The sequence below is a fragment of the Arvicola amphibius genome, chromosome 1 (assembly GCF_903992535.2).
Source record: "Arvicola amphibius chromosome 1, mArvAmp1.2, whole genome shotgun sequence".
In the NCBI taxonomy this organism is placed as follows: Eukaryota; Metazoa; Chordata; class Mammalia; order Rodentia; family Cricetidae; genus Arvicola; species Arvicola amphibius.
The window spans coordinates 133,195,033-133,214,288 of record NC_052047.1 but is presented as its reverse complement, the minus strand read 5'-3'; the positions used below and the strand labels follow the sequence as shown (position 1 = coordinate 133,214,288).

The window sequence follows — 19,256 nt, the reverse complement described above, 5'->3', positions numbered from 1 at the left end:
TCCCCTTCATGCCCTTGTTCTCTGCAGTCATCCTGCAACCTGGGCTTCCGGCGCCACCACACACTCACTCATTATGAGGGGTGCCCATAAGTCCCAGCAGCCCAGCAGATCACCTGGCATGACAAGCTCAGTGCACTCGGGTAACCAGGGTAGCTCAAGTATGGAATCCAAGAGCAAGCCAGAGGCAGGTCAGGAAAGGAGATGGTCCCTTCTTCCCTTTTCTGGTCACTGGGCTTTGAACAGTGATACTCAGATGTAGGCTGAACATTTTCCATGCTCCCTGACCCTTGTCTCCTAGAGCCCTAGGGCCTCTTTGCTGAGCTCTCTCTCTCTCTCTCTCTCACACACACACACACACACACACACACACACACACACACACACTAAGCCTGGCCTGCCCCTGGCAACTGCACATCCATGTTGGCAGTTCTCCCTAGGACTGGAACTCCTATATCCTGCACTTCCTCTTCCCTTGGGAACCTTGTCTCTGCTGGCAAGTGAAGGAATCTGTCAGCCAATCGACTTAAGGAATATTACTAAGATGAGGCTGTCTACAGGGGACCATCTTAGTGCATCTATAATAGTGAAGCTTAAGTGATGGGTGAGAGAGAAGCAAGAAAAACTGGCCTGGCCTTTAGACTAGAATGCTTCTTAGGAGGACTGTCCCAGGGCAGCCTGGCTGTCCCGCATGATTAGTTCCATGTCAATTGGTACTCTTCCTCCTTCCTCCCAGAGCTTCCTTCCTGTTTCTCCCTTCAACTCAATGGCCCTGAAATACCCAGAATCCTTTTCTGTACTGCAGCCCTATTAGCATTCCAAGTGAAAGGGTATTTGGAGGTTTGTGCAGAGGTGGAGCATTGGAAAGAATTGGGTGGAAGCAGGGCTGGAGGTGGGGGAGCACTGCATAGGTCAGAATTTAGTGGCCCAGGTCCACCAGCCAGTTTACTTTTAGGGGACCCTACATGGATGATGTGGTTGAGGACCAGGGTACAGCTAGTGAGTCGTTATGCTCCAGGCCCAGTTGTCATCACAAATGGGATTGCCACATATATGGCAGACTGTTACCATAGTCAAGGACTACTTGCTCATGGGTGAATCATTCATGTTAATCACCCCATTCCACTTAGACACTACTTGGTTACTACTGAGAGCAAGCGGGGTCTGGGTAAGTTTCTGCCTGTGTTTACTGTGTTTCCAATGGGACAATTCCAACATGAACCCATTATACAGACTGTGCGAGAAGATGCCCAGTCTCTGCTTATTGAATTGATATTCATGTTCAAAGAGTTCCTAGGATGTGAGGCTGTCTTTGGCATCTCGGGTTGGTGTGAGGTTTAAGACCACTGCCCAGCTACTTACTACCAGCCCTCCTTCCCTTGGCACTATAACTTCCCATCAGAGGCAATGGCTACTCGGGTGTCAAGGGCCATACTAATGGCTTCTAAGCCAAGAAGTACCATGCCCACCAGCAGAGATTACACAGTGGGGCCTGGACTCACACACCCAACATGTCAGACCTCCTCCAAGAGTGCAGAAGCATCACACCTCCCCCAAAGAGCCTCCTCCAGGGAAGCTGGAGCAGAGTAGCCAATCTGGTCTCCACTGAGTCAACCTCAACGTGTCCTGATCTATAATGGAGAAGTGGCATTCCTAGCGGACAGCGAGTGTGAGGGCCTTTGGTGCAGTGACCTAGGTCACCTGCTGGCTATGCAGTGCTCTCTAGGTCCATCATCCTTTCTCATTTAGCCTTCCCAACATCTAATCCTTGCCACCATCTCCCACTGGCTTGCAGTACAGAAACGGATGCGGAGATCTGTGTACTTTAGTTTGGGTCTGCTCTCAAATCAATGCATTTCCAATGTCATGTTCATGTTTTAACTCTAAGGCTAGAGTTTATAAATTCCAGTTTATAGCCATCCAGTTGAGTGACCATTGGTGAGCCATTCCTCTCTCCCCACATATTAACAGGACATGGTGCCTAATAACCTGTCCTCTTAATCAGGAACGTAACCCGGGAAACAGCATGAGGGGTCCTCAAAAGGCAAAAAGCCACATGTGGAAAACTATCTAAGCTGGAACCCCTGGCAAGCTCAGCTAGCCAAAAATATGCAGTCCCTAAGGGTTTTTGGGCTACTTGTATGTGAGTTATAAGGCAAAAACTTGCATCTGTCCCATCCACAAGTCCTTACCCACTCCGGATGAGATCATATGTCAAAGATGAGAAGTCATTAGGGTATGGTGAAGCCACACAGGTGTCCACAAACAAGGCCAAAGAGGCATCCGAATGGAGGATTTCAGCCTGAAGGTATAAGTTCTGGTCCAGATCCACATAGTATGGGCTGCTGGTCACTGGATACAGGAAGGAGGAGGATGTATAAAAGGAGATGTTCACATCGAAATTGCCATACTGGACTTCTTGGATCTCGACGGTGTTGTTGGTGATGTAGACGGTGTTGACCCAGGTGTTCTGAAGCATCTTGCAGCTCACATGGATGTGGAGGTCCTTCTTCCTCTTGATGATGCCATTCGAAACCACTGCTTTGAGGAAGTTGGAGTAGTTGATGGTCTCGTTGTCAGTCTAGCGGAGGGAAGCAGAGCAGGTCAGTCCCTGCTGCTCCGAGTTAGAGCTCGAGAGAAAGAGCTCAGAGGGACTCTCGCAGGATCACACAGAGGTGGCACCTGTCTGCCTTGTGGCTGCTGATACCTAGGATGGATGTCAGCTTAACCAGCCAGACGTCCCCCACGCCCCCTCGTTCTCTAGCACATGGTGGCGCGGGCCGTGATAATCTGTACTTGTGGCAAAATGGGGATGTCTGCATGGTCCTTGACCTGCAGTGAGTCTGACCAAGCTGAGACTCTGTAGTTCAGGACTCAGAGCAGGATGTTCTGAGTCTATTCTCGCTGTCACTGGGGTCTCAGGGCAATTGGTTTCATACTCATGAGAGGGGCCTGGTATTATCAGAGTAGAATGCTTTCTATTTTGAGTGACTGGTGGCTTCCTCAGTGTGGTGGTGGACACAGTGGACACTAGGAGCCACAAGAACCATAGTGACAACTGAAGCAGGTCTTGGCCCCTGAGGATGAGGCTTCCCAGAACCTCAGGTGAGCAACTAAATGCCATTCCTGCTTCAACTCACAATACTATAGAGCTATTTACCACTGTGATTTTCACTGAGCAGTTACTCAGCCAGTTACTCAGTTACTAAGCAGTTACTAGCCATTGGCTAGTGCCATGTAATGTGTCTACCGTCTCTGAGAGCTGCCGTGCCAGGAGCCTTATGCCTGGGGCCTGTGAGCATCTTAAGGGAAGGGTGATGTCTGAACATGTCTCTTTCTGTTCTCTTGGTATAGCAAAAGCAGCAATAGCATCTGAACGGATCTATGAAGCAATTGAAAGGAATGAAGCCAGTGGCCCGGAAGTACTTTAATAAATAGAGGGTGTGGCAAGGAGGCAAAGGCATGATGGCCACGAGGAAACCCATGAACAGTGATTCATGGAAGCACCATGTTGGTGACTGTCTGGCTCCAAGTAAGGAAAGCACAGGGACACCTTCACCAGGCTGGGGCTGGGGCCTCTTCACAGCCTGGGTGCTGCGATGCACTTCTCCCAGTCCTGTGTCAGGAGCCCTGCATGCCATATGGGCTGGAGAATTCTACCATGGTAACACAGACAGTGTCAGGAATTTAAAGCAACTGTGCTCTTAACAGTGGGGGAAAAGGCAGGGTGTGGCAGGCCAGAGTAGACCCAGACAGACAGACAAATAGACAGACAGACAGAGAGAGAAAGCGAGCTTTCCACTGTAGTCATGTGAACTGTGAAGGGTGAAACTCTATCCTAACTGATTGGGACCTGCAAAAGCCCCCTGCGTTTCCAGCACTTCTACAGCTTAAACATAATTTTCTTTCAGAATAGAAAGCCTTCCCCTTTTTGTCTGTTGTTGAGAACTCTACTTTGCATGTGTTCCTTTCAGAAAACATTACCATGAGATAAGAGCTTTTGGAAAACCTCTTTGACCCTCTGTTCATCTTTTCTAGTCTGGTCTCTTCCACCTCAGGCTGGCCAGAGCCTAGGGCAGGGCCAGTCTGTATGACAGAGGGCATCAGAGCCTGCACTCCAGACCCGGTCTGGGGAAGATTGAAGAAGGGACTCCATGCTCTTCGTGACGTCAGGGGAAGCACATTGTATTTCTCCTCTAAATTCTCTAACTAATTGAAACATTTGTATTCTGGTACCAATGGTGTTATAAACCACAGGGGTCTTTCAAACGCTGTGTAATATGAGTATAGTCACAAAATCCATATTCACCTCTGTGACAGGGCTCCATTCGGAACCTGCCCTGAACAACAAACATGGAGTGTGAACTTACTTCCTGCTCCTAAGGAGCCATCCTAACACTAGATTAAAACTCTTGCTTAGGCCTCTGCCCAGGAGGAAAGGCAGCCAAAGTGACAGAAAGTCCTGGATATGAGTCAACTATGCTCTCAGAGAGACCTGGGCTCTCTCTGCCCTGGAATGCCTTTTTCTGTGAGAAAGCTCATCTATTGCATGATGCCAGCCAACAGCAGGTGTGGCCGCCTGGCCAAGTCATGAACAACTCCTGCTACAGAGTACACAGACTTCACAGCTCACGAGCAGGTAGCCCTGGGCACGGGGCTTAGCTTCCCTAAGCCTTTATCTCCTGTGAGTAAGTGGGTGAACACATCCTGGGACTTTTAAAACTCCTGTAGAAGTCTTAATTTGGTGCCTGGCATACATAATAGCTGTTGGCACTACTATAAAGTCTTGGGCTCTGTACCAGGACACCAAAGATGGCATAAAACTGTCCCTGCCTCTAAAGCAATCAGTTTGGCAGGTGATGTGTCTGTTTCACAAGTGGAGAAACAGGAATGCAACGTGTGCTACCCAGGTTCACTCAAGTTAATGGAGGCAGGGCTGGCAGGCTGTTTAGATGCCCGTAGCTGTCTGTGAAGTTCCACCAGCAAGCTGCTGAAATAAATGATCCTCCAGGCTGCACATCTGGAAAAAGGATCAGTAGTTGCCTTGGGTGGGCTGACTCTCAAGCAGCAAGTTTACAGAGCAAAATACAAAAACTGGGTCAAAGAAGCCATCTCCTTGGCCTGATTGATACGCATTCCTCCCCAAGTAGCTCGTCTCACTCACCAAATTCCTCTCAGAGGGAACTCCTGTGTGTAGTGTCTTACCAAGAGATCTGGGTGACCAGGCCCTCACACACAATCATAAGTGGCCAAGACCCATCTGGTAGACTAAGGATCTGCTTCCTCTCTGGGGTGACTATGTGTCGGAGGACTGAGAAGGAGTTCCTCCTTAGTACTACACTCAGGGCCTAACATGTGAAAAAATGCTTATCAAGGGTCTGGTGTATGAACATGACCTGAAAATGCACAGGGCATCTGAATGTGCATGTCCTGTATATTCATCGGTAGTAAGACACGCCCCTTTGCCATGGTCTGAGCATCTCCATCCTCCCTCCAAAGTCACATCCTCCAACCTAGAAACAGGTCACCCACGATGGCCTTTTCCCCACTGCACAGGCATTCCCTTTTGCTAAATTTAGTATGAATGGACATTTCTAATAGTAATATGCATATCTTTTTTACAAGACTCTTCTGTGTCTGGCTTGTTTTTCTCAGCAGAATGTTTCTAAGATTCGTGACTTCTGGAGTTGGTCCTGCCCCCATCTGGGACTAAGTGGCCTTGGGCAATGGACTTAACCTCTCTTAATCCAGTCTCCTCACTTTTAAAGTGGGGTGGCAATACAAGAATACTTAAGAATTTAGCATGGTGGTGCAAGTCTTTAATCCCAGCACTCAACAGGCAGAGGTCGGTAGATCTCTCAGAGTTCAAAGCCAGTCTGCTCTATAGAGCCAGCAAGAACTGCATGGTGTACTTGTTTCAAAAAAATATATAAGATAAAAAGAGATTTGGGGAGTGTAGCCCAGACTCATCATAGCGTCTTTCACTGACAGGGTGACAATGGTCCAAGTTATGGAATAGTCTGTGCTAAAATCTGCCCAGTCTCAGGCAAACTCAGACAGGTAACCACTCTATTAGTCATGTCCAACACGTGATGGTCCACAGGCCACGTTTCTTACAACACTGAGGGAGGTACATGCTTCTGTAAGTCAACATGTAGTAGCCCAGCATGAATTTTGTAGATGACATTGTCACAGTGCAAGGTCACAAGGCTGGCCACCCCTCCTGTTGGCCACTCCAGAAATGGCAACTGTGGCAACCAAATGAGCATGAAACATGGCAGTGCCCTGGCCTCCTCAGAGCCATGGCCATGTGTTTGCCGCTGCCGAACTCAGGAAAGTAGGTGTGTTTGCATCTTTGATTTAGGGGACTTCTGCTTCTTTCTCCCACCCCTAAAGAAACTGTAGAAGCCCCAGATACTTCAAAATCCATCCTGGGATGTGTATGAGTGGAGTCCTGCTGGATGCTCTCTCTGCTGGCCACACTGTGGAAATACTCGGCTTTCCCCTTTGGCCTCCTCATCCCTCCTATTTGGAAGCAGCTGTGGCTACCATACTACCATACCAAAGGCCCCTGTCTCCCTTCACATGAATCATGTTCTGATTATACCACAGTCATAACTTCTGGATCCCCAGGGTTCTAGATGCACTACATTGTAATAAATCACGCTCAGGGCTGGTCGGATGGCTCCGTGGGTAACAGCACTTGTGGCCAAGGATAACAGGTTTAATTCTATTCCCAGGGCTCACATGGTAGAAGAAAAGCACCAGCTCCCATAAGTTGTCTTTTGACCTCCACATGCATGCAATGGCATGCTAACACACACACACACAGAGAGGTGGGGGAGAAGAGAGAGAGAGAGAGAGGAGAGAGAGAGAGGAGAGAGAGAGAGAGAGAGAGAGAGAGAGAGAGAGAGAGAAGAAAGCATGCTCAATGGAGTGGGTGGTGCCAGGCTTACCTGTTTGGTAGTGCCACAGCCCGTGTAGGGAATTGTGAATATGACCTGCCTCTGTGTTATCTGGGACCGACAACGGTAACTTGAATTCCAACCAGGAATGACAAGCTCTCCGGCAGAATAGCCCATGGACTGAAGGTAGCTCCTGCTCACACTGGCTCGCATGTGATTTGACAAACAAAGGAGACCTGAAGGACAGAGCAGAGGGTGCCCTGAGTCAGGATTCCAAACCCCGTGGCCCTCATAAGGGTTTTTTCCAAGGTACACAGAGGGGAGATGACTGACGCACAGGGTCCACACGTGAGACGGATGCTCACAACGGAGTCACTTGCTGTTGAGAACACCACCTTATACCTTCTTATTCTAAGTCCAGTATAACTCTCAACGGTGCTAGCCCTTGACCCTCTTCTGTATGTCCCGAGTCCCAAGACTCACTGCACACAGCCTCTCTCAATAGGCAATAGAGGCCACAGTAGGGGTGTTATAACTTTTGTATCCTATAATCCCAGGACAATGCAGGAGCAGAAGGCTCTCGGGGATGTCCGCAGTCCCAACACGCCTTTGCTGTGACAAGGGAACTTACTGGTAATGTTATTGGCAGAGTCCGAGTAGTACTCAGCCTGGAACCCTCTCCGGGTAATAATGTGGTCACTGATGAAGCGCACTGACATGAAGTTGGATGTGGACGTGAACGAGCCCAGGGCCCCATCACAAACGCGAGCGATGAGAGGAGAACTGTGGTGGGGGCCGTCGAAAATCTCAATATAGTCATAGCCGCAGCCCGCTTCAAGCCTGAAGACACAAAACAAGCAGTTACGCTCTCTACTGTGCAGACTTGGATGAGGACTCAGGCCTCACGAAAACACGGACCAAGGTCATTATTTGAAAGAACAGATGACTTCCTTAAACCCAGGGGCAATTCATCCTGCCAAGACCACCATGCCTTGTCTTCATACTGCCATCTAAGGTCACATGTATGAGAGCTACAGTCCCTCTCCCTGAGAAAGGTCACCAGAGAACACCTTGATTCGTCCCTTCAAAGTGCTCCCAGGTCCCTTCCAGAATAAAACAACTATCAATGGATGCAGCGTGACAGAGATGACTAGTCAAAGAAAGAAACACGGAGAGCCTCCCTAATTAATGCTCAGGTTTCTCATCTGCTGAGATGAATGCAGTGCACTATACGTGTACTGAAGGGAGCTGGGGTGAGACCTGAATGAGTTTCCACATAGGAAAAAATAATTCCTGAAAGGTCTCAAGCAGTGGGCCCCATCGCTGGGGTGGTAGAGAATACAGGTCCTAGTTTCTTGGCCAGTTGGGCCATTTGCCTCCCAGGATGAAGTGTATGTTACTAGGCTTTTGTAGACAACTCCTCCGCTCAAGGACATTTTTGTTTGTCAGTGTTTGAGTGACGGGAACTTTACATATGCATCCTGTAAGGCGAGCACCCTGGCTCCTGAGGACTTGCAGAAAGGAAGGGGCCGATGAGGAAGAGGCTGCGTTTGTATATTGTGCTCCCAAGACTAGCATTGCCCAAGTCACAAATCTTCCTCCCACACCAAATATTTCCCAGCATTCCCATGTTTGCCGGTGACCCCCTGATCAGCAAGATGAGCAAAGCAGGCATTCTAACCCTTCTTCTGGCTGAGGCTTATGAGAGTGGCATCCCATGGCCATGTATTAAATGCAAGACAGTCACAATGGGACTTCAAGTCAGAAGGTTTTCAAATTCCTGTGCGTTTGTTCCCACTCCACCCTCCGTAGCCTACTCTCAATATCAAAACTAGAACCCTCATTTTAAATTTCACCTTCACTACCATTCCCCTGAATTTCAAAGCACCCTGAATTTCCCCCCTAACATCTGCTCTGCACCCACACTTACTGCACATCTCTGAAGACCAGAGTCACACGGTAGTTGTTCGGGACCTCAATGTTCCACACACATCTGGCATTGTTAGGATAGTTGGCGGGGTAGAATGGACTGGAAAAGTTCCCGAAGGGTTGGGTCAGGAAACCTCCACAGGTATAGTTGACTGGAAGGAAAGAGTGGAAATGCTGGTGACCCCAGAACACAGCACACGGCTGCCTGGCAGGAGGAGGAATGTTTGACACAGTATCCAAAGGAGAAACCCAATCATAGTCAGCCTAGCCTTGGCACACACACTGAAGCCTAGGGGCCTGTTCGTGTGTGTGTGTGTGTGTGTGTGTGTGATGTAATATTCATTGGTAGTAGGGTGAGTATACATAACTCAGAAGTGTGTTTTGAGGCAAGGTCTCACATCGAACCTGGAGTCCACTGGTTAAGCTAGTAAACCCTTGCTTTTCCTGACTGAGAGACAATGGTGGGGAACAGACCACTTTGACCTATGCAGAGTTCATGGACTCTGGATGCAAAGGGATTCTTAGCCCCCATCTCGGATGTTTGGATTTTCTGGTGAGGGTCTGGACCTCTCTGATGAATGGAGACATCTAGAGCAAGGATCATGACTCTACAGCTATGTCTACCTATCCTGTTTCATGGAGTCCAGGGCTTCAACCTTTTTGCAGAGATAGCATTATGTTTTAGATGGGAAATGCCCACCAACAAGCTTATTACTGAAGACTTGGAGACCAACTCTTGAATTCAGTCTTGTGATTTGATGCTGAGTGCATTGAACAGATTTATAGATTAATCACTTGACTCAGTAACTGAGTCATGGGTCAGGTTGAATAGAGCAGGTCACTGGGGTGTGCCCTACAAAGACAGACCTTAGCCCTAGTGTCTCTCCCTCTAAATTCTCTCTCTCTCTCTCTCTCTCTCTCTCTCTCTCTCTCTCTCTCTCTCTGTCTGTCTGTCTGTCTGTCTCGCTCATCTTTGCTTCATCCCAGATTTCAAGCAAGGCCAAGAATGTGCACCCCTCTCTCCAGCCTGTTGGTTAGAGCACTGGGGGGGGCTAGCACTTTAGCTTAATCTAAAATACGTACCATAGTAAGGAGCTGTGGTCCACCAAGCTAGAGAGGAAAACAAGGCTGGATTAGAGTGAGGAAGTGGGAATCAAGGCTGAAACTCACTATAGCTGGACATGGAGTGCAGGGACCAGGGAGTCACTGTGGCTGGGAGAAAAGAACACATAGAGAGCCAGGAATGCCCTCCACCACGCTTGTGGGTGCCCATCACAGGGATAGCAAATTGGCCCAGACCCCACTGACAGCTTTAAATCTCTCCTAAATGATGCTGTAAGAAGTCTCAGTTGTCCCCAGCACACAATTCATGGACAAGACAAAGCTCTGCCCGGGATAGATCCTAAGAGCACCAGGAAAGACTGCCTAGTGACACAGGAAGTACTGCAACTTTCTCACTTCACTGGCCGGACAGGAGAGAGGTGTGATCTCCTCAGAAACTGCCTTTCTACTTTGCAAAGAGCAGAAAGTTCTGGGGCAGCAATAGTGCAGTAGAATCCAACCCATTCTGGAGCTACCACCTGGTATTGCCAGCAAAGCCGAAGAAGGGGACACACGGGACTTAAATGACAGCTGGACTCACCTGGACTGGGAGTGGTTGTTGGCTCAGAGGCTGTGAAAACAAGAAGAAGATGATAAATGCCCTGATAAGAAGGTGACTCATCTGACCTGAGTGAATGGACACTGGGCAGAATTTGCATTAACCTGTGCTCATCCCCTGCCTCAGAGTAGGAATTGGTAGCCATCTAAAATGCCCAGGAAGATGTTCCTTGTGAGGGTCACTTAGTATTGCACTATCTGGTTCTCCACAAGGTGAGGAATGTGTCTGGTGACAGGCTGAACTTTGCAATTCATAGTTGTCCAGTGATTCAGATGCTATGTGGCCTTGTCCAGGTCCAGTCTTTATACAGAACCAGCTAGGCCTGGTGGTTAGCGTTAGCGAGTGGTGGGTGTGGGGTCCAGAGAAATATAAGGAATTGTCATCATGTACACTCTTATCCTAAAAGTACCTGAGCATAAACAAACACTGTCAGTCCTAGCAAATGGGCCTCATTCAGAAAGCCTTGTGGATGGGTGTGGACAGAGAACACTTTGAACTGGAGGATGTTCAATGACATAGAATCTTCCTCACTCTCTAGATTGCATCTCCTTCTCTCCCCCACTGAACTCAACCATGAGAGAAGAAACAGTGAAGCCAGCGATTTTCTCCTCGATTCTTCTACCCAGTGATGTGTTAAAATAACTGATGTCCCTTAGGTTTGGGTCACCAGTGACCATTTCCACGGCAAGCCTTATTTAAAGAGGTAAAAATCACTCCCAGTGAAGAATTAAGGCAACTTCAACAAATGGGAAAAGCCAATTCATTGAGTAGCAAGACCCAAACATAAGAAGGACTTTTATCCAGGAAAAGGACGGTAGAGGTTCACCCAACTCACATGAGCAGATGACTCCTGCATCTTCAGAATGTCCACAGTTATGCACACGCCAGCCAGAGTGAGGGCAGTGCCACAGGTGAGACTCATACCCTGAGCAGGACACATCATCTAGAAGTATGGACCCTGAGCCCTGACCAAACTGAGCGTTTCCTGTGGCAGACAGAGCCGGGCCACAGCCAAGCTGTCTGCATACCACATTGGCATCATTGATGTCCCAGAAATCATCACACACGGTGCCCCAAGAGCCTTCATACAGGATCTCCACTCGACCCCGACAGCGGTTTTCTCCGTTTACCAGCCTCAGCACCAGTGAAGACTCGTTTACTGAGAAAAAAAAAAAGGCATTAAGTAAACAACATGGAAACAGCCTCAGACATTCCCTGTACCCATGGAGAAAGGTTCCCTTGAGCCTTTGATTCCACCACTGGCAATTGATGGTGAGTACCATATCCGTTGGACCAGTGGTGCAGTTTCTACAGCCTGGACATAAAGAGATCTTTGGGCATAATTAATACCTATCACAGGGCTTATTCATGGAGCCTATGTGTTTGCTGGTATGGGCTTCCATCTCTCTGGAGAATACAGAAATTCTAGAGAAAACACTGCACCTATTTCTACCTGTGCTGGCTGACACAGTCCAGGGTCCCAGTCTTCCTGCGATGCCGTGGTGCTTTGAGTGGAAAAGGAAGTATAAACTAATGGACACTTATTAAAGACCTGAGGTCCCGCTCATGGTCTAGCCCCACGATAAGATCCTGAAGGCTCTCACCAAATCCCTTAACTGATTCTGAGATGGATTAGACAGGAGATGGATTTTGGGAACATAGTAGATCACTGGGGATGTCACAGGAAAGATATGCCCTCTACCTAATTATTTTCTTTCTCCTATCCTTCCTGAGCTGTGCTCCACCACAGACTTCAAGAAGATCCAAGAATTACTGCTCCTTTCCAACCTCTTGACTGAAGAGCTTAAAGCTCTGCTTCGATCTCATCTCGGACTTACCGTAGGAAGGACTTGTTGTATTCCACCAATCTAGAGAGGGAAACAAAGCTGGATCAGAAGGCCTGTGCAACAAAGCTTGGCCAAGCAGAAAACATTGCACATAGAAGCACAGTGACATAGAAAAGGAGCTCTTTCCATGCTCTCCTGTGTCCATCAAAAAGAGGGTGAGGTGGCCCTGGACCCACGACAACCGTAACTTTCTCCTGAATGAAAACTGCTTCTTAAAGAATCAGGCCATTTATACCTGAGATGTATGATGGGGAGAGCCTCTGCTATCCCATGCCATTTGACACCTGCAAAATTTAGCACTTTCTAGACAAATAGCATAGGAAAATAATTCCAAAGCAAATGATATTCTCAAAACAGTGAAGCCTAGCAAAGTGGACTAAGGGCTTAATTATGTCACTAAGACAAATGGGGGGGGTATAGCTTTTAGCTCAGCAAAGTCAGGGGTAAGAAAACAAGTCCAGTTCTTACACTGGACCACTCGGGCTTCACAGAACAGCCCCACCCACACTAGACTTGAGGCCAAGGCCTGGAGGGCTTTATAGTCACAAACACAGACTCTATCCCTCTCTGAAGACCAAAGCCACATGGTAGTTGTTTGGGACCTCAGCATTCCACACACATCTGGTATTGTTAGGGTTCCTGGGGTAGAATGGACTGGAAGAGTTCCAGAAGGGTTGGGTCAAGAAACCTCTGCAGGTATAGTTGACTGGAAGGAAAGAGTGGAAATGCTGGTGACCCCAGAACACAGCACACGGCTGCCTGGCAGGAGGAGGAATGTTTGACACAGTATCCAAGGGAGAAACCCAATCACAGTCAGCCTAGCCTTGGCACACACACTGAAGCCTAGGGGCCTGTTCGTGTGTGTGTGTGTGTGTGTGTGTGTGTGTGATGTAATATTCATTGGTAGTAGGGTGAGTATACATAACTCAGAAGTGTGTTTTGAGGCAAGGTCTCCCATTGAACCTGGAGTCCACTGGCTAAGCTAGTACACCTTTGCTCTCCCTGACTGGCAGACAATGGTGGGGAACAGACCACTTTGACCTATGCAGAGTTCATGGACTCTAAATGCAAATGGGTTCTTAGCCCCTATCTTGGGGTTTTTGCCAAGGATGTTGGATTTAGTGATGAGGGTCTGGACCTCTCTGATGAATGGAGCAAGGATCATGGCTCTACAGCTATGTCTACCTATTCTGATTCATGGAGTCCAGAGCTGCAACCTTCTTGCAGAGATAGCATTATGGTTTCTATGGGAAATGCCCACCACTTAGAGACCAACTCTTGAATTCAGTCTTGTGATTTGATGCTGAGTGCATTGAACAGATTTATAGATTAATAACTTGACTCAGTAACTGAGTCATGGGTCAGGTTGAATAGAGCAGGTCACTGGGGTGTGCCCTACAAAGACAGACCTTAGCCCTAGTGTCTCTCCCTCTACATTCTCTCTCTCTCTCTCTCTCTCTCTCTCTCTCTCTCTCTCTCTCTCTCTCTGTCTCGCTCATCTTTGCTTCACCCCAGATTTCAAGCAAAGCCAAGAATGTGCACCCCTCTCTCCAGCCTGTTGGTTAGAGCACTGGGGAGGGCTAGCACTTTAGCTTAATCTAAAATACGTACCATAGTAAGGAGTTGTTGTGGTCCACCAAGCTAGAGAGGAAAACAAGGCTGGATTAGAGTGAGGAAGTGGGAATCAAGGCTGAAACTCACTATAGCTGGACATGGAGTGCAGGGACCAGGGAGTCACTGTGGCTGGGAGAAAAGAACACATAGAGAGCCAGGAATGCCCTCCACCACGCTTGTGGGTGCCCATCACAGGGATAGCAAGTTGTCCCAGACCCCACTGACAGCTTTAAATCTCTCCTAAATGATGCTGTAAGAAGTCTCAGTTGTCCCCAGCACACAATTCATGGACAAGACAAAGCTCTTCCCGGGATAGATCCTAAGAGCACCTGAAAAGACTGCTTAGTGACACAGATTCTGTCCAACTTCATATGTCCCAATCTATCCTTCTTCAGACAGAAGACAGATGTGCTAGGTTTCAAAACACAGGCAGTATCCCCCACTTGGGAAGGTTCACAAAGTTCCAAGCCTGCTGTCACCCCACTCCTGACACTCACTTCGAACTACCTGTTGAAGAATCACCTTAGATCTTTCTATTTTCTTATGATGACACTGAAGCCAGTGTTCCTCCCATCAGCCAGTGCTGGCCCTCAACCATCTTTCCATCAGTCAGAGCCCCAAGACCCACTGCACACAGTCCCTCTCCATAGGAAGCGAGCAGAGGACCCAGGGAGGCCATGTTATTGCTTACGTCACAAACTCAGGAAAGATGAGGACCAGAAGGCACCACCAAACACAAATGGACCTTCATTCTCACAAGGAAACTCACTGGTGGAAGGGACATTGACGGCGACGTAGTTAGCCTGGAACCCTCTCCTGGTGACACTGACATCACTGATGAAGACTACAGACATGAAGTTCCGTGTGGAGGTGAAAGTTCCACGGGCCCCATCACAAACGCGAGCAATGAGAGAAGAATTGTATTCAGGGCCATCAAAAAGCAGGATGTAGTCAAAGCTGCAGCCTCCTTCCAGCCTAAGAAGACAGAATAGACAGTTAGCTACTTCGTGTCTGGAATGTGATGTGGGGACTCACTGTGCTGATAACAGTGACAAAATCTATCATCTGAAAGAATAGATGGCTTCCTGGAATCCTAAAGAGAATTCATCTATCTTCCCAAGACTGTCATGCCTGGTCTACAATCTACCTTTGGGGGTCAGAACGTAATCTATAATACGTCTTCATTAGTCTTTCATACAGACAAATGAAGGTCACTTGACCAAAATATAATTTGGTGCTTCAAGGTGTAACCAATTATCTTCAGGATGGCACAATCTCTGATAAATAAAAGAATTGGAGAAAAAAACATAGCAGGACCTGGATAAATAGCTCAGTGGTTGAATTCATTGTTAAGTTCTCTTCCAAAGGACCAGGGTTTGATTGCCAGCACATACAAAGGAGTTTATAATCACCTATTATTCCATATCCAACGGACTAAACCCCCTCCTCTGACCTCTGTGGATACCAGGCAGGCATGTAGTTCACAGACATACATACAGACAAAACACTCAAACACAGAAAATCATAAATCATATAAAACAAAGCACAAAAATCACAATATAAATCATTGGACCTCTCTAACCATCAAGCTTCTCATCTACAGTAAGGAACGCTGTATTCCGTGACCCCTGAAAATGGGTTGTGGTGTCGCCAAGATGAAGCAGAGGATATTAATGGTGCCTTTGTACGTAGACCCTGGTGGGCTTCAGGGGCAGCCTTTGTATTGGTCTAGCAGAGATACTGATACAATGCTTATGTGATACCAGAGCAGAGAGACTTCCAAGGCCACTACAGTCAGCACCCAGAGAGGACCTGGAAACACAGCTCTGTCCGTAAGCATTGGGACCCACACACACACAAGTGCACTTGCACCTTCCCCCTGGGGCCTCATGAAATGAGAGAGAGAGAGAGAGAGAGTTGTGAAGACATCTTTGCACTCAATAGGTGGCCTCATTAGCAGCACTGTCCCATTGTATCCCCAAGAATGACATTACCTAAGCCCCGAACTGGCCCTTCCAAAGAGTATCACTTCCAAGTATTTCTACATTCTCTGGTGACATGAGAAAAGTAGGTGTTCTAGTCCCTTCTTCTCACTGCATCCCATGGCCACGCAGCAAAGTAAGAACAACACTGGGACTTTAACCAGGTATCTTCAACATCTTGTACTTTTACACCCGTTAAAGCCTCCATGGCTACTCTCATGCCAAGTCAAAAGTGAACCCCTTTTTTAAAAGCCACCTTGACTATCACTCCCATGAATACACAGGTACCCCACACTCTCTCTAACGCTGGCTCTGTACCCACACTTACTGCACATCCATGAAGTTTATAGCCACGTAGTTGTTGTTTGGGACCAAAATGTTCCACACACATCTGGCGTTATTAGGATAATTCCCGGGATAGAATGGACTAAAAATGGTATCATATTGCCGGGTCAGGAAACCTCCGCAGGTATAGTTTACTGTAAGGAAAGAGTGGAAATGCTGATGAACCCCCAAAACACAGCACACGGCTGCCTGGCAAGAGGAGGAATGTTTGACACAATATCTAACTGAGGAACCCAACAAGAGGTAACATAAATCTGGCCAACCCTAAAGATATGGAGGACACCTTCCTATGTGTCTTTCTTTGTGGAGGTAGGTGCAGGTTGGTCAGTGGATGGGGGACAGGAATGATAGCCTTGGGGAAGTTCCATCAAAGCCAGTGTGAGGTGTCTCCCTATACTTATGACTCTCTAGTGGGCAGATGATGGTCAGTATGAGATCTCTTGGACCAGTTGTGCAGAATTTTTGTACCCTGGACATAAAGAGATCACCAGGAATAATTAACACCTATCCAGGACTTATTTCCGATATGTATGTGTTTGCTGATATGGGCTTCAATCTCTCTGGAGAACAGAGAAATTCTGGAGGGAGCATGGTGGATTCTATACTTATTTCTACCTGTTCTGACTCACAGAGTCCAGGGCCCCAGTCTTCTTGCAACACTAAGGTGTTCTGAATGGAATAGGAAGTGTCCACCAATGGACACATGCTAAAGACCTGGAGACCTACTGATGAGTCTGACCACATGAGTCCAACCCCAAGCCCCAGGAGGTCTCTTACTAAATCTGGTCATTGATTCAGTGATGGACTAAATAGGAGATGGATTTGGGGGATAGAGTGGATCACTGGGGAGGCACATGGGAAAGATATGCCCTCTTCCTAATTCCTTTCTTTCTCGTGGGCTTCTGAGTTGTGCTCCACCACAGATGCCAGAATCCCTGTCTCTCTCCAACCTCTTGGTTGAAGGGTTTAAAGTTATGCTTTGGTCTCCCCAACACACACACACACACACACTTACCATTGGGAGGAGTTTCAGTAAACCAATCTGGAGAGGAAAACAAAGCTGGATTAGAAGGAAGGGCTGGGCATCAAAGTTGGGTCAAGTCAAAAACATGGGACACTGGGCCCAGAAAAAGAAAGTCCTTTCCCTGCAAGCATGTAATGGCTTGGACATGTTTGCTTGTGTCCCTCCAATTGAGGGTAGCAAATGATTTCACCAGGATAATGGAGCTTAGTATAATGGAGTAAGTGCTGTAACTTAGTTATGCCACTGGGACAATCAGAGGGTAGCTTTTGGAGAATGCTGGGGGATCTGGGGGAGACAGAATACTGAGGAGTCCCACCCACGCTGTAGCTGTCTCTGAAACAGTGAGCAGAACAGGGACAGTGGGAAACACGAGCACTGAGGGAGAGCTGGACTCACCAGCAATAGTCGGATATGGCGATGTCTCAACTGTGAGAAAAAGAAGCCATGTCAGAGGCCCTGAACAGAAGGTGCCTAGCCTGGTCCTGTGTTCATGACACAGAGCAGACCAGACACTGGCGTGTTCTCATCTGCTGCCTCAGAGCGGTGAGAGCTAGTCATCTAAGCGGTCAGGAAGAGGCTACCCATGGGGTCATAAGAGCCCAAAGTCTCATCCCACCCAAAGTGACATATACATCAGAATGTGTTGAGTGTCTGTCCAGTGAGTCAGGGGTAACTGGTAGGTCTAGTTCTTACACTGGACTCCTCGGGCCTCCCAGGACAGCCCAGTTCATACTGGACTTGAGGCACAGGACTGCACTGTTTTTTACTCATGCACATAGACTCTAACCCAGGACCCGAAAGAACTGGGCACAGGTGCACACCATTACCAAAACCCAAAGGGGAACTTGAACTTAGGATGCTTTGATGGGGAGACAGAGACAGGATTTTATCAAGTGAAATGCTTTGTCAAATGATCAATTTTCCCATGAAGTAAAGCAACTCCACAGTCAAAGACCAGCAGTGTCATGACGTAGAGACTTTAGCTAAGAACAAAATCGGCGCCTCTGACCCTACTCCATCAGCGACCTTGGACGTAACACATGTCAAGGCTTCACCATTAGACTAATAGGTCGACATCGTGGCTCAGATTGGCTTCACGACCTCTGACAGAATTTTCTGTCCATTTCATGCATCCTAATCTAGCCTTCGTCAGAAGGAAGAGAGATGTACTAGGTCTCAGGACATGGACAGTGTCCCACACTGGGAAGGATCAAAAAAAAAAAAAAAAACCCTGGAGAAAAGGAAGTGATTTTTCTTCCCAAAGCCCAGACTGACATGCTCGAAATTGTTCTGATGTGCCACCAACATCTCTCAGTGGAGGATGTCAGAGAGGAAAACAGCATCTGTGATGTCCCAGAGTGGAGAAACAGGACTTCCCAGAGAACTTTCTATGGCCCAGAGGGAAGGATATGACAAGGGTGCTGGTTGAGAAGACTTTGTCTTCTTCTCCAGGCACCAAGGCCAAACTCAGCTCCCTACGCTGACCAAGGTACGGTATGGAACATGGGTGCCTCAGGGCTCTGAGGATCATCAACAGACCCTAAGAAACAAGAACACCTTGGAGGCCCTTGCAGATTCCCCTTCAAGAGGATCCCCACTGCAATTCAGGGATTTAATCCATGGCATAAATGCCATAGTAAACTTGAAACCTGATTGAGAAATTCCCCTGAGACCTTAGAATTCACATCCCTTTCCTTCTGCCTATCTACTGAATCAAGGTGAGCCTGTGGGTTATGGGGACAATAAGACCATACAGATACCACATAAAACATGTTACCTTCTGTGGACACACTTGTAGTCTCATAGATAACATCTGCAGGATGAGAAAGAAAGAAGTCACTGGATGATGGTCTTCACTTGAATCTCAGAAGCTGGAGCTGACATCTCACATGCTAAAGGCCTTCTCTCAGTGATACGCTGTCATTTCTCCTTGCTGAATCTGATACCGACCCT

General features: G+C 47.8%; 1 protein-coding gene across 1 annotated transcript in view; it reads right to left on the bottom strand.

Annotated features, from left to right (window-relative positions):
- Dmbt1 (deleted in malignant brain tumors 1) overlaps positions 1-19,256 on the bottom strand; it is a 69,802-nt gene that overhangs the window by 2,932 nt on the left and 47,614 nt on the right. The window contains 15 exon segments of the mRNA XM_042054166.1: positions 2,190-2,578; positions 6,954-7,138; positions 7,534-7,742; positions 8,833-8,983; positions 9,915-9,941; positions 10,474-10,503; positions 11,327-11,650; positions 12,330-12,359; positions 13,950-13,979; positions 14,722-14,927; positions 16,263-16,413; positions 17,295-17,321; positions 17,700-17,815; positions 18,789-18,900; positions 19,081-19,116. Of these exon segments, the coding sequence (XP_041910100.1) occupies positions 2,190-2,578; positions 6,954-7,138; positions 7,534-7,742; positions 8,833-8,983; positions 9,915-9,941; positions 10,474-10,503; positions 11,327-11,650; positions 12,330-12,359; positions 13,950-13,979; positions 14,722-14,927; positions 16,263-16,413; positions 17,295-17,321; positions 17,700-17,815; positions 18,789-18,900; positions 19,081-19,116 (2,023 nt within the window).